The sequence below is a fragment of the Zingiber officinale genome, chromosome 4A (assembly GCF_018446385.1).
Source record: "Zingiber officinale cultivar Zhangliang chromosome 4A, Zo_v1.1, whole genome shotgun sequence".
Classification (NCBI taxonomy): domain Eukaryota; kingdom Viridiplantae; phylum Streptophyta; class Magnoliopsida; order Zingiberales; family Zingiberaceae; genus Zingiber; species Zingiber officinale.
Genome location: NC_055992.1, coordinates 149,552,007 through 149,565,939, shown reverse-complemented (window position 1 = coordinate 149,565,939; position 13,933 = coordinate 149,552,007). Strand labels below are relative to the sequence as shown.

General features: G+C 35.5%; 2 protein-coding genes, 2 non-coding genes and 1 pseudogene across 4 annotated transcripts; 3 read left to right on the top strand and 2 right to left on the bottom strand.

Annotated features, from left to right (window-relative positions):
- The first annotated feature begins 243 nt into the window (after window positions 1-243).
- Window positions 244-323, top strand: TRNAL-UAG. Its single transcript has one exon. It is a non-coding gene; the product is annotated as a tRNA-Leu (tRNA).
- A 3,951-nt stretch (window positions 324-4,274) lies between these two features.
- Window positions 4,275-5,121, bottom strand: LOC121972924. The gene is made up of 2 exons (XM_042524537.1): window positions 4,648-5,121; window positions 4,275-4,544 (listed from the first exon to the last, which is right to left on the bottom strand). The coding sequence occupies exons 1-2, from the start codon at window positions 5,119-5,121 to the stop codon at window positions 4,275-4,277; spliced, it is 744 nt and encodes a 247-aa protein (XP_042380471.1).
- Window positions 5,122-8,552: 3,431 nt separating this feature from the next.
- On the top strand, window positions 8,553-8,632 carry TRNAL-UAG. Its single transcript has one exon. It is a non-coding gene; the product is annotated as a tRNA-Leu (tRNA).
- Window positions 8,633-9,502: 870 nt separating this feature from the next.
- On the top strand, window positions 9,503-10,914 carry LOC121971648 (NAD(P)H-quinone oxidoreductase subunit H, chloroplastic). The gene has a single exon (XM_042523006.1). It carries the CDS (start codon window positions 9,518-9,520, stop codon window positions 10,697-10,699), a length of 1,182 nt encoding a protein of 393 aa, XP_042378940.1. The 5' UTR covers window positions 9,503-9,517; the 3' UTR covers window positions 10,700-10,914.
- Window positions 10,915-12,532: 1,618 nt separating this feature from the next.
- LOC121972923 overlaps window positions 12,533-13,933 on the bottom strand; it is a 1,738-nt pseudogene continuing 337 nt past the window's right edge.

Here is a 13,933-nt window from a genome sequence, read left to right as displayed (position 1 = left end):
CTCCCGTCAATTAATTCTTAAGTCAATAAAAAAGAGATAAATCAGATAAATACTAATCATTATTAATATAGATAACAAGGCATGAATTTTGACCTCAAAATAGTCTGTGGTAACACCTGACGCCTTTTTCACCAAATCATGCTTTAGGGTAAACAAAGTAAAATGTTTAATCACATTGAAACGTACTTCTATTCCAAATAAAAAAAAATATAAATAATTAAATAGCGTAACATGTAACATAAGGACAGTTTGGCCGAGTGGTCTAAGGCGCCAGATTTAGGCTCTGGTCCGAAAGGGCGTGGGTTCAAATCCCACAGCTGTCAGATTTTTGATGGGCTGCGTTTGTGGATCCAACCGTTACTATCTGACTAATATGAAACGATTGATCTAGCCGTATAAAAAATTTTTATCACCAGAATAAATCGCATGAGTTTTGATGGATGACTTAATGACAGAAGTAATTCAAATTTATAGAGTATAATGTGTTCGGTGAGATTCGAATCCATAAGTTAGCAATATGTATGGATGATCATGGAAATAGGTATTTAGTTTTTAAAATTTGATTAATTCTAAGGGTGACGGACTTATTCTATGAGAGTTTTCTATTATCAGCCGCTCGGGAAATGTAGATGAGGATGTGTTTCAATTTTTTTTATACTTGATATTCATATGTTATCGTATGATTAATCTGGAATAGATGGTCTAAACTCATATTATACTCATTAAATTAATTTCAAAAGTATAACTGTTTATATGACACTCTATTTTACTAGTAATTCAATCATTATAGATATATTCCTTTTTTTAGAATTAACATTCAAGGGCAATGGATGGTGTTTCAATTGTAAAAAAGATGATTATGCTTATTCAAGATGCCTCTCAACATCAGTCTCAAATTATATAAAAAAGAATAAATCATAAGATTAATGGATAATAAAATGTTTTCACGAAAAAATATTTTTGAGTGGCCAAACCCTATCTTGTTGGCATGATTGGAAGATTTGAAAGTTAGCTTTGTTACATGCTTAACACATCCAATTCGTACTTGAGTAGTCTTCTCTGGATCAGACTCTTTAATCGATGAATAGCCTCTCTTATCGACTCTTCCTACACGAGATCTGAAACTAGCTATTCTTCTTGCAGTTTGAGCCGCACCCATTCATCTTATCTTCTACTTTATAGATTCGATTCATTTTCTCTCTACTAATTAGAGAAAGAGCTTGACTAGCCTCATCATTCGCCTTAGGTAGTATTGGGTCTAGCCTCTCGAAACAAATTGGCCCTTTGTGTTATTATAGTAAAACTAATTACACCTTCTGACTAATTGGGCATTCCGTGAAGACAATTGACGGCGTTTCAATGACAGTACATATTCATGAAAGCTCATTTATGTTATACAAAGTGCTCCATTGCCGCCTCAGCCTAAGCCTTCGTTGTACTGCCAGTACTCTCCTGTAGCTTGGGATCGCCCTGCAGTGGAGCAGGCACTGGCGGAGCCAGGATTTGTAGCTCGCCTGGGCTACCAATGCCTTTTAGATTGTTTCCTGGACTAAACACCTTGTTTTTTTTATTTAGGAATGAAAAATTAATGGCATAAATAGATAAAATATACATCATTTAATTGATTCGCCCGGGCTATAGCCCGGAGAAGTTTACACCTGGCTCCGCCGAGCAGCACCCAGCTGGCCAGCCCAATTGTGTCAGCTTAATTTCCAAAGCATGAGACGTAACTTCCAACCGCCTCTATCTTCGGACAGTTACAGTTTGTAATACAAATTAAAAAATAATAATAATGAAATAAATAAATAATATATAGGAGAATTATATTTTAAAAATTATCTCATATATATATATATATGAACAGAAAACTTAAGAACAATATATAACCATTACAATATCATATACTACTAAATTTAAGAATGACATATTATATAAAATCACAATCATATCATCCTAGCTAACTATATATATTTAAAGAAGAATTTTATCATTTTTATGAACTAAGAGTTAGGATAGATGCCCGTACAATTGCTTAGAGGATATTAAAAATTATTCTGTCCAATTAACTTAAGATTTATCAAATTCACACTTAGTGGATTCGCTAAAATTTATTAGCAATGTGTTCGAAGCATTAAAGAGTAAGACGGACAAGAACTCGTTACTTATTGGCAATGATATACAATAAAAAGACAATTAATGAAAGAATATGTCCTATTAAATTTTAAGAAATGGTTGTCTAATTAACAAATATGTAAAAACAAAATAGTCTCCCTCAAATGAATTGAACTTGAAGATATAGCCCCCGAAGACTTAATTTAGTTATCTTACAATCTATAATTCTCCATTATGGAAATTAAATTTATATATTTTTTAAAAAAAATATATAAATTTAATTTCCATGGCGCGACGTCTTTTAAGCGTTTTTTATTTTTCAAAATCTAAAATTTTATCAACCACGTCAATTTTTTTCCTTTTATATTTTAAAACCTATCTTCCCCTTTCCAAAGCCAGTGTTCCTCTCTCGTCATCCTCCGAAGCAAGCTAGGTGCGAAGCCGCTTCCTCTTTCGTTGCGACACCATTCTCGCTCTCCCATCCTCGCTCGTCCCATCGTTCCTTGGCGTCCCTCAGTCGCCGATCCTACCTCTGTACCTCTTTTCCTGACCGTTCAGAATCGTCGAGAGCGCGCAGCTGGCAAATTAGTGTATAGTATCGAACACCTCTGTACCTCTTTTCATCACCTCTGCTTCTTCTGTCATCTTGTATTCATCTATCACTCACCGTCTTTCCTCCAACATGAACATTGTATTTGTCTTTCTAAGTTGTTATATGAGTTGAACTTTTATTTGAGCGGTTGCAAGTAGTGTATAGAAATTAAAGCGATAATTTTGTTTAAGTTGTTTTATCTAAATTCTTTTATCTAAATTGTTAGTAGTGTGTTGAATTTGAAGTAATGATTTGTGTTGAACTTGAAGCATATGACTGTGTTGAAACAAAAATTTTATCTAAGTTATTTTATTTGAGTTGTTGCAAGTGGTGTATTGAAATTGTTGTGGATGTTAACTGTCATTTCTCGTAGGATTTAGTTCCTTGCATTTCTATCCTAATCAAGAATGGACAGATCATACTCTGGAGGGGGGTGTAAGTGAGGACTCTAATTCATCGTGCGACTGCTTTTTTAGTCTCCTCTTGAATATGCACACTGTGTCGATGGCCGCTGGCAGAGGTTCAGAAGCAAACAGAAGTGCAGATGAATTCTCAACTATGAATTTTTTGTAGTTGAATTCTAAGCTTCTCACAAACAGTAGTGCAGATGTCAATATATTAGAAACAAAACTGCTTCAAGAACAAGATCAAAGTGGAACTTAGAGATGCCATCAAGAAGTTGGTGGCAATTTACAATTTACAATCAAAATTCAAAGTCATTGGAAGGGATCGAAAGCGCTAGAGATAAACATCAACAGATAAAAAAAATCCTTCATCATATTGCAACATTTAATTAAAGCTTCCAAAAATGAAATGAAATATATAAAAAAGTTTACATCAAGATTAATACATCAACAGCCTACTCAAATGTGAAATCTGCGGAGCTTGTATCTCTTCAACAACCTTTTCAAATGTCTCTCCAAATACTAGTTCTGGGAGGCTATTGTCTTCTCCACCTTTAGGTGTTGCAGCTTCAGGTGCTTGTATATCATGGACGGCGTCGGCTTATATATTATGGACAGTGGCAAAAAGACGACGATAGCAGAAGGACGGCGTCGAGAAAAAAACCTAATTTGCTGGCTGCTCTTGACGGTTCTGATCGTTGAGGAAAATGAGGTACAGAGGGAGGATTGGCGACCAAGGGAGGATCGGCGACCGAGGGACGCCAAGGAACGATGAGGCGAGCGAGGATGGGAAAGCGAGAACGACGTCGCAACGAAAGAGGAAGGGGCCGGCTTCGCACCTAGCTTGCTTCGGAGGATGACGAGAGAGGAACACTGGCTTTGGAAAGGGGAAGATAGGTTTTAAAATATAAAAGGAAAAAAAAATGACGCGGTTGACAAAATTTTAGATTTTGGAAAATAAAAAAAATCCATGTGTACTTGTCACGTTCGCCGTCGCGCACAAACGCTTAAAAGACGTCGCGCGTTATAACAGTACTATATATATATATATACAGAGAGGTTAGCCTGTGGCATTTTTGCTGCGGTTTCATGCGGTGCTCATCCACGTCATTCGAGTGGCGTGGAGACGCGTAAAGGGTTTAGGGAAAACGCTTTTTCCCAAACCACTACACTGTGAGCCCTAGCAGAAGCGCCCCCGCGAGCTCGACGCGAGCCCTAGCAGAAATCGCGATTCGCGAGCTCTCCCTCTCCCTCTCTTCGCCATCTCCTGTCGCGATCGCACTTTCCCAAACCTCCCTCTCCCTCTCTTCGCCATCTCCTGCCGCGATCTCCTTCCTCTCTTGAAGCGCCATCTCCTGCCGCGAGCCGCTTCTCGCCAGCCATCTCCTGCCGCAAGGATCCCTAGCAGAAGAAGTGTCGGCCACTCCCTCTCCACACTAAGTCGCGGACTTGAAACGATCTTGGGATTACCCTTCGATTGTAGTTTTGCCTCATCCTTTGTCGATAGGCCATCAACCGTACTGCCGCTTTGACACGCACCTTACCCACCAAGTCCAGCTCCAAGAGCCTCCTCTCGGCATTGTCCTCGCTGTAGTGTTGCATCCGATCGGATTCAACTCCGACCTCGACGGGGACGACCGCTTCTCCACCGTACACCAGGTGGGAAGTAGTTGCCCCGATCCCTTTCTTGGGAGTCATGCGAAGCGCCCACAGTACACTGGGGAGCTCATCGACCCAACTGCCTCCCGTATGGTCTAGCCGAGCGTGGAGGATTATGAGAATTTCGTGGTTGGCGACCTCCACTTGCCCGTTGCTTTGAGGGTAGGCTACCGAGGTGAATGCTTGCTGAATGTCATATCCTCCGCACCATTCTCTGAGTCCTTGGCCGACAAACTGCCTTCCGTTATCTAAGACGAGCCACCGAGGGATACTGAATCGGTAGATGATATGCTGCCAGATGAGTTTCATAACCATCTGCTCGGTTATTCTTGCCAGCGGCTCGACTTCTACCATTTGGAGAAATAATCCACTGCGACGAGCAAGAACATCCGCTGACCTGTGGCCATGGGGAATGACCCGACAATGTCCATGCTCCACTGGTCGAACGGGCAAGAGACCGTGGATGCCTTCATCTCCTCTGTCGGGCGGTGTGAGAGGCTATGATACTTATAACAAGACAGACAAGTGACCACCGCCCAGGTGGCATCCTCTTAGAAGGTCTTTGGGCTGCCCAACATTGACAGTCCAATTTAGTGATTACTCGAGGAATCACAATTCAAAGCCTGTTGGGACAAGCATCAAATCTACAAAGCATTTGTGGAGCATGTCTTTGACTTGGTAAGTTTACAATTAAGTTATATAATTTTTTTACATATATTTTTTTATTAGTTTTAATGTACTTGCATTCTCTGTGCCTAGGCTTGGGTTGAATTAGAAAGACCTTCCACTTGTTGGGAGGTATTTATAAGACCAATAAGAAAAAGGATAGGTCATTTGTTGATCGACGTTCCTCAGTAATTAACATAACAATATTAACCGTCGTGAATATATTTGTAGATTTTATTTGGAGGTTAATAAAATTATTATTTTGACACAAGAAACAATGTCCATTAGAGTTGCACAAGTGTCTTAGCCTGGTGTAGAGGGAGAGGGATCACAACATCTTTCCATCGATGAGATTAATGATATTTATTATGATGTTATCGATGGAAGGAACGATACTTCCCTCTATGGGCTTGACTTTTAGGCTAAAGTTGTCTTTGACCTAATGAGGGCTCTAGGGATAAGGAGGCGTCCTAGTTCCTTCTCATCTAGTGAGGTACAAGCATTGCGGGTGGAAAATCAAGATTTGTGGACTCGACTCTCGTCATTGGAGGAGACAATGGTTGAGAGGGATGAAGAGGCACGAGAGATCTGTGAGCGATAGGCTTGAACTAAGGAGATAGTTCGTTATATACAAGCGTTTGTAGTAACATTCGCTCTTGATTCACAGATATCACACCTGCATCATTTGGAGTCTTAGGCGACGGAGGATCCCAACAATTCCCCTGCTGAGTGGATGGATCATTTTGAGATATGTTATCCATTATTTTAGTTTTTAATTTTTCTCTGTGTTTCAGTAAAAAATATTACTGTCTTTTATGGATGATATAAACTTTGTGTTTAAATTTTGGATGTACTATGTAATATTCTCTACGACCGTTGCTATGTGCCCTGAGAATCGACCGCTGACCATTACACCAGAAATACCATGTGCCCACCGTCTGTGCTACATTTTGGGGGCGATTATATTGTTTAAGTTGATATGGATATTTGCTAATGTTATTTTTTATAGTGAGCTTGTTGATATGAATTGTATTGTGAGTTTGTTGTTAAAATCATCATTTGTGATTATTATATTTGATTATATTTGGATGTAAACAGGGAAAATAGATGAAAATACATTTTTTTTAATGAAAATTACTAACGGATTTAAATTTCTGTCGCTAATTGATCGACAAGTTCCGTTTATCGAATTAGTGACGGACATGTAATATTTGTCGCTAATTAACAATGGATATTCACTAACCATCGCTAATTTACAATGAATTTACATAAATCTATCACTAATTTGTTTATGGAATCTAAATTCCGTTCAAGATATTAGCGACGGATAATAACTTTCCGTCACTATAATTTATTTACGGAATCTAAATTTCATTTAGGATATTAGCAACAGATAATAACTTACCATCACTAGTTAGTGGCAGATTTATTTAAATCTATCGCTAATTAGCTAAGGAATATAGCAACGGAATATATAAATCTGTCACTATATTTAGCGATGACATATATAATCCGTCGCTAATTAGAGATGACATTGTATATTCCGTCGCTAAAAGAGTCAACGATGAAAATCTAAATGACGGAATAAGTCCGTTGCTACATGCTAGATTTTTTGTAGTGCGATTTTCATTAAAAACCTTGATCAATTCGGATTTTATTTAAAAAATTCAGTTTGTTCAATTTCTATTTTAACTGAATACTCACTTCTACTTTCAGCATTCGTCTCTCTATTCGAACGTCTTCCTGCATTCCCTGCTTTGGAATCTCGCACTCCGTCACCTCCATCTACTACCTTTTCTCCTACATTGAAATCGCCGTCTACTACTATCCCACCACATTGGAATCTTCGTCTACTCATATTCCCGGATCTGTTGATTTCGAAGATCGCTTTGAGTTCCTCATGGTCGAGTTGAAGCAAGAGAAGTGCAATCTTGAATAAAGGATTGAAGTCCTCAGGGTGTAACATAGACGATGGACGTATATCATCTGATGTAATGGTAAGAGATCGATTTTAGAAATTAATAATCTAAGATTTATTCCATCATACGCCTAACTTGTACCTATCTCTATATTAAAAAAAGGGAAACTGAATTAGAGCAAGTGAGCAACTAAGGGTGGTTAAAAATTCAAATTGAATTAATCAACCGAACTAATTAAATATAAAAATTCAATTTTGTTATTGGAAATTTATTTTTTTTTGTTAGAAAATATTGATTTCTAAATTTTAAAACTTCTAATTTGATTAAACTGTTTATTTAATTCCCGTTTTATAATTTTTACAGTTGTTATTTAAATGAGTGATAGTATCTAACTTATAATTTTGAATGATCTCTATGATATTATATTCTTAACGTTGTTATTAGCAATGATAAATAAGGACATGATTTAAAAATTTGAAAAGTTTTAAATATATTATTGTTGAAAAGTTTGATTAATTTAGTTAAAAATTGAATTAATCAATATTTTATGGATATAATATGTCAATTTGTCCCGTTAGTTGATTTTTTTTATTTGTTTAATTTCGATTAAATTGATTCAATTTTGAACCGATTAGTTTTCTTTGCAAATTAAAGTCCTCAAAAGGAATGCAAGAATTGTTTATAAAATTAAAGAAATAAAAATGGACAAACAAATTGGCAAAAGGGGATTGTACTTGTCTCCAATGTCTCCGTCAATTCATTCTAGGGCCAATGCAAAAAACATAAATCATGGGTGACTATTAAATCTTAGAATAATGACTAATGCATAAGAATAAAAACAAACAAACAAAAAACTAAATTGAATTATTTGTAGTATTTTTCCCTTTTCACCAAATCAAATGACAAAAGATGATTCGTTCGCACTTAGTGCACCCACCAACTCGTCTCTAGGTCAACACAAAAGAGATAAATCATGATTAACTACTAGCCATTATTAGTGCAAGTGGCAAAATATAAAGAGAGGTATATTGGGACATGTCAAATTTTAATCTCAAGATCTTGTGTAGTAATACCCTTTTTCTCCCATTCATGCTTTAGGGTAAACAAAGTAAAATGTTTAATCACATTGAAACGTACTTCTATTAGAAAGACCAAATATCAAAATATAAATAATTAAATATGGACACCTTTTAACATAAGGACAGTTTGGCCGAGTGGTCTAAGGCGCCAGATTTAGGCTCTGGTCCGAAAGGGCGTGGGTTCAAATCCCACAGCTGTCAACATAATTTTGATGGGCTGCGTAATATGAAACGATTGATCTAGCCGTATTAAATTTTTTTATCACCAGAATAAATCGCATGAGTTTTGATGGATGACTTAATGACATAAGTAGCTCAAATTTATAGAGTATTAAGTGTTCGGTGACATTCGAACCCATAAGTTAGCAAGATGTATGGATGATCATGACGATAGTATTTATTTTTTTAAAATTCGATTAATTCTAGATATGATGGACTTGTTCAGTTTTCTATTATCAGCCGGGAAATGTAGATGTGTCTTAGCTGGTCCAGTGTTGCAAGTATAATTTGGACTCTCCATAGATAATGTATTTTTGGATGAGATTCAAAACTTCGTTACCTAAGGAGTCCATTCCATCATTTACCATCACACCATAACCATGGATAAATGAGATGTGTTTCAATTTTTTTTTATACTTGATATTTATATGTTATTGCTTGATTAATCCTAGATAGAGATCCGGACTCATATTACACTCATTAAATTAATTTTGAAAGCATAACTCTTTATATGACACTCTATTTTATCAATAATTCAATCATTTTATATATATATATATATATATATATATATATATATATATTAAAAAAAATTAACATTCAGGAACAATGGACGATATTTCAATTGTAATAAAAGATGATTATGCTCATTCAAGATGTACATCAGTCTCATATGGCTTATTTGTCAAAGAAAAATGGAATGCGTTATAAGAAATTAATTGATGAATTGGATATTCGAGAACCAAAAAATTGTTAATTTCATTATTTGGATTTTTGAATTAGTAATTATTAGATTTTAAGATTTTACATTTGGACGAATCTACTTTTTGAGGAATTTGTGAAATAATGAATTAAGGAAGAAAAGGTATGACTGTACCGACTAAAAAAAAAGATTTCATGATCGTTAATATGAGTCCTCACCACCCATCAATGCATGGTGTTCTTCGACTAATTGTTACTCTCGATGGTGAAGATGTTATTGACTGTGAGCCTATATTGGGTTATTTACACAGGGGTATGGAAAAAATAGCGAAAAACCTAACAATCATACAATATTTGCCTTATGCAACACGTTGGGATTATTTAGCTACTATGTTCACAGAGGCAATAACGGTAAATGCACCAGAACAACTGGAAAATGTTCAAGTACCTAAAAGGGCTAGCTATATCAGAGTAATTATGCTGGAGCTGAGTCGTATAGCTTCTCATTTGTTATGGCTTGGACCTTTTATGGCGGATATCGGTGCACAGACTCCCTTTTTTTATATTTTTAGAGAGAGGGAATTGATATATGATTTATTCGAAGCTGCCACAGGTATGCGAATGATGCATAATTATTTCCGCATCGGAGGCGTAGCAGCCGATCTACCTTATGGCTGGATAGATAAATGTTTAGATTTTTGTGATTATTTTTTAACAGGGATTCTTGAATATCAAAAACTTATTACGCAAAATCCTATTTTTTTGGAACGAGTCGAAGGAGTGGGCATTATTGGTGGGGAAGAGGCGATAAACTGGGGTTTATCGGGACCAATGTTACGAGCTTCTGGAATACAATGGGATCTTCGTAAAATTGATAATTATGAGTGTTACAATGAATTCGATTGGGAAGTCCAATGGCAAAAAGAAGGAGATTCATTAGCTCGTTATTTAGTACGAATGGGTGAAATGAGGGAATCCATAAAAATAATTCAACAGGCCCTAGAAGGAATTCCTGGCGGACCCTATGAAAATTTAGAAGTCCGGCGCTTTGGTAGAGCAAAAAATTCCGAATGGAATGATTTTGAATATAGATTTATTAGTAAAAAACCTTCACCCAATTTTGAATTGTCGAAACAAGAACTTTACGTAAGAGTAGAAGCCCCAAAGGGGGAATTAGGAATTTATTTGATAGGAGACAATAGTATTTTCCCTTGGAGATGGAAAATTCGTCCACCCGGCTTCATAAATTTGCAAATTCTTCCTCAACTAGTTAAAAGAATGAAATTGGCTGATATCATGACGATACTAGGTAGTATAGATATCATTATGGGAGAAGTTGATCGTTGAAATGATAATTGATACGACAGAAGTACAAACTATCAATTCTTTTTCTACATCGGAATCCTTAAAAGAGGTCCATGGACTCATATGGACTTTTGTACCCATTTTAATCCTTATATTGGGAATTACAATAGGGGTACTAGTAATTGTGTGGTTGGAAAGAGAAATATCTGCAGCGCTACAACAACGTATTGGGCCTCAATATGCTGGCCCCTTGGGAATTCTTCAAGCTTTGGCAGATGGAACTAAACTACTTTTAAAAGAAGATCTTCTCCCGTCTAGAGGAGATCTTCGTTTGTTTAGTATTGGACCGTCTATAGTAGTCATATCGATTCTAGTAAGTTATTTAGTAATCCCTTTTGGGTATCGCCTTGTTTTAGCCGATCTCAGTATAGGTGTTTTTTTATGGATCGCCATTTCAAGTATTGCTCCTATTGGGCTTCTTATGTCGGGGTATGGATCGAATAATAAATATTCTTTTTCAGGTGGTCTGCGAGCTGCTGCTCAATCCATTAGTTATGAAATACCATTAACTCTATGTGTATAAAGTACCCGCCTCTGAGATAGAAGAATAGGAATAAAAGAAATGAAATATAATATTCGAATGAATAAAAAAATCTTTATTTTTTCTTTTTTCCTATGCATATACATCCAAATAGATGAAATTCTTATCATTATTTAATTTATGAAAAATTCCTCTAATTATTTTATTAATTTTTTTATTCTATTCATATAATGAATATTTGATTAAATAGTTTAAATTATTACCGAACAAAACAAAGAAAAATATACTTTGATTATAAGGGATGAGATGAATTCCGAAGCTTTTTTTCCTTATTTTTGCGAACGGAATTTCATTGGTTTAATTTGGGACTCTCCGACAGATCTTTTTTTTTCTACCCTAAAACAAAAGGAAGTGATAAGACCGAACCAGTCCTTACATTTATTTGTGGCCATAGAGGAGCCGTATGAGGCTGAGGTCTCATGTACGGTTTTGAAATAGCGATGGGAACAGTGTTGTTTTTATCGACTATAATTATCTAATAGTTCAAGTACAGTTGATATAGTTGAAACACAGTCCAAATATGGTTTTGGGGGGTGGAATCTGTGGCGTCAGCCCATAGGATTTATGGTTTTCATAATTTCTTCTCTAGCTGAATGTGAGAGATTGCCCTTTGATTTACCAGAAGCGGAAGAAGAATTAGTAGCAGGTTATCAAACGGAATATTCAGGTATCAGATTTGGTTTATTTTATCTTGCTTCGTACCTAAATCTATTAGTTTCTTCATTATTTGTAACGATTCTTTACTTAGGTGGGTGGAAGTTATCTATTCCATATATATCTGTTCCTGAACTTTTCGGAATAAAAAAAATAGCTGGAGTCTTTGGAATGACAATTGGTATCCTTGTTACATTAGCTAAAGCTTATTTGTTTATATTCATTTCTATCACAACAAGATGGACTTTACCCAGGATGAGAATGGACCAGCTATTAAATCTTGGATGGAAATTTCTTTTACCTATTTCTTTGGGTAATCTATTATTGACAACTTCTTCTCAACTTATTTCACTATAAATTAAATAATAGAATACGATAAGAATATTCTAGATTCATAACCCCTTTCAAACAAGAGAAAGAAATATCAATTTATTCATGGATATCTACAATATGTTTCCAATGGTGACTGGGTTCATGAATTATGGTCAACAAACAATACGGGCTACAAAATACATTGGTCAAAGTTTCATAATTACCTTATCTCACACAAATCATTTACCTGTAACTATTCAATATCCTTATGAAAAATCAATTACATCAGAACGTTTTCGCGGTCGAATTCACTTTGAATTTGATAAGTGTATTGCTTGCGAAGTATGTGTTCGTGTATGCCCAATAGATCTACTTTTAGAGGTAGAAAATAATTCTTTTTCACTTTTCGAATATTTTTTTTTTAGTTCTTTATATATGGATTCAAAAAAAGAAGGTAGGGTTCGGGCAGGACCAAAAGGAAGTTCTGTTTCCGTTCCCCAAACTGTTAAAAAACTAGAATTTTCTTGTTTTACTTATTTTTTCATTGGATCTCCATGATGAGATCGTAGTTTAGATCTTCGCCAAGGTTTTAAACGGAAAGGAAATAGAATTTTTACCTGAAGACCATCTGTTAACCAATCTTGAGGAAATTCTGTTTCTGATAGTGGAATACCATTATACGTACATTTAACATGCATTTCACTCCTCCAGTCCTTAAAATCCTCATACCACTCGGGGTATTGGAATAATAACATACGTCCAACATTTTTAGCTATTATCAATGAAGGCAATATAATGTTTTTTCTAAGAAAAGCGTGGATCAGGAGTATCAAACTTCTTATTGCTTGAGCAAATATAACGCTATCCCAAATTTCTGCTATTGCCATTCGTTCATTTTCTTCTTCTCTCTTCTTCTCATTTTCATCGAGAGCCTTCAGAGTTTTCTTCATCTTTTCTTTCTCAAAATCGTCAATTTTTAATTCCGTTTTTGGTTTTTTCTTCGCAAAATTCCTAAAAATAGACTTAATATTTTGATCGATCTTGTTTAAAAGAGAAAAAAAAATGTTTTCTACTCGATAAAAAAAAAAGCGGAGAATTTACATATGCTTGGAATGTGTTCCAAATAACTGTTTTACGTCTTTGAGCGCATAAGGATCCTTTGATTAGACCTCGACGAAAATCAGGTTGTTGTGAGTAACGTATCAAGGCCAACTCGTTTATTTCATCATCGTTAGTCTCGGGATTCACGCTGTAGTCAGTATAAATCACCACTCGTCTGGCTTTTCTTGTACGAATTTCCTGATCTTGTTTCATTAGTTGCTCATGTTCATCTTCTTCATCTTCATCCTGTGCTAGTACTTCTAACTCTTCAGTTAGTTTGTATAACCGTTGAGGAATTTTTTGAATGATTTTTTCTTTAAGGATTTCTTCTCCTTCTTCAATGATTTCTTCTGCATTGGTTGTAATTATATCGAATACGGATTTCAAAGATTTTGCTTTATTTTCTGAATTTCTTTTTATTTCTTCTTCCAATAAAGAAGATTTTTTCAAATGAGAATTGGGTATGTACTCAAAAGATAATTGATCAATTGACGTTAACGAATTAATAATATAATTCCATGGTGATTTTTCATTAAGTGGATTTTTTTCATGTTCAAATTCTTGGTAATTATTAGAAATCGAAAATAGCCCATGAAGCTTATTTATCC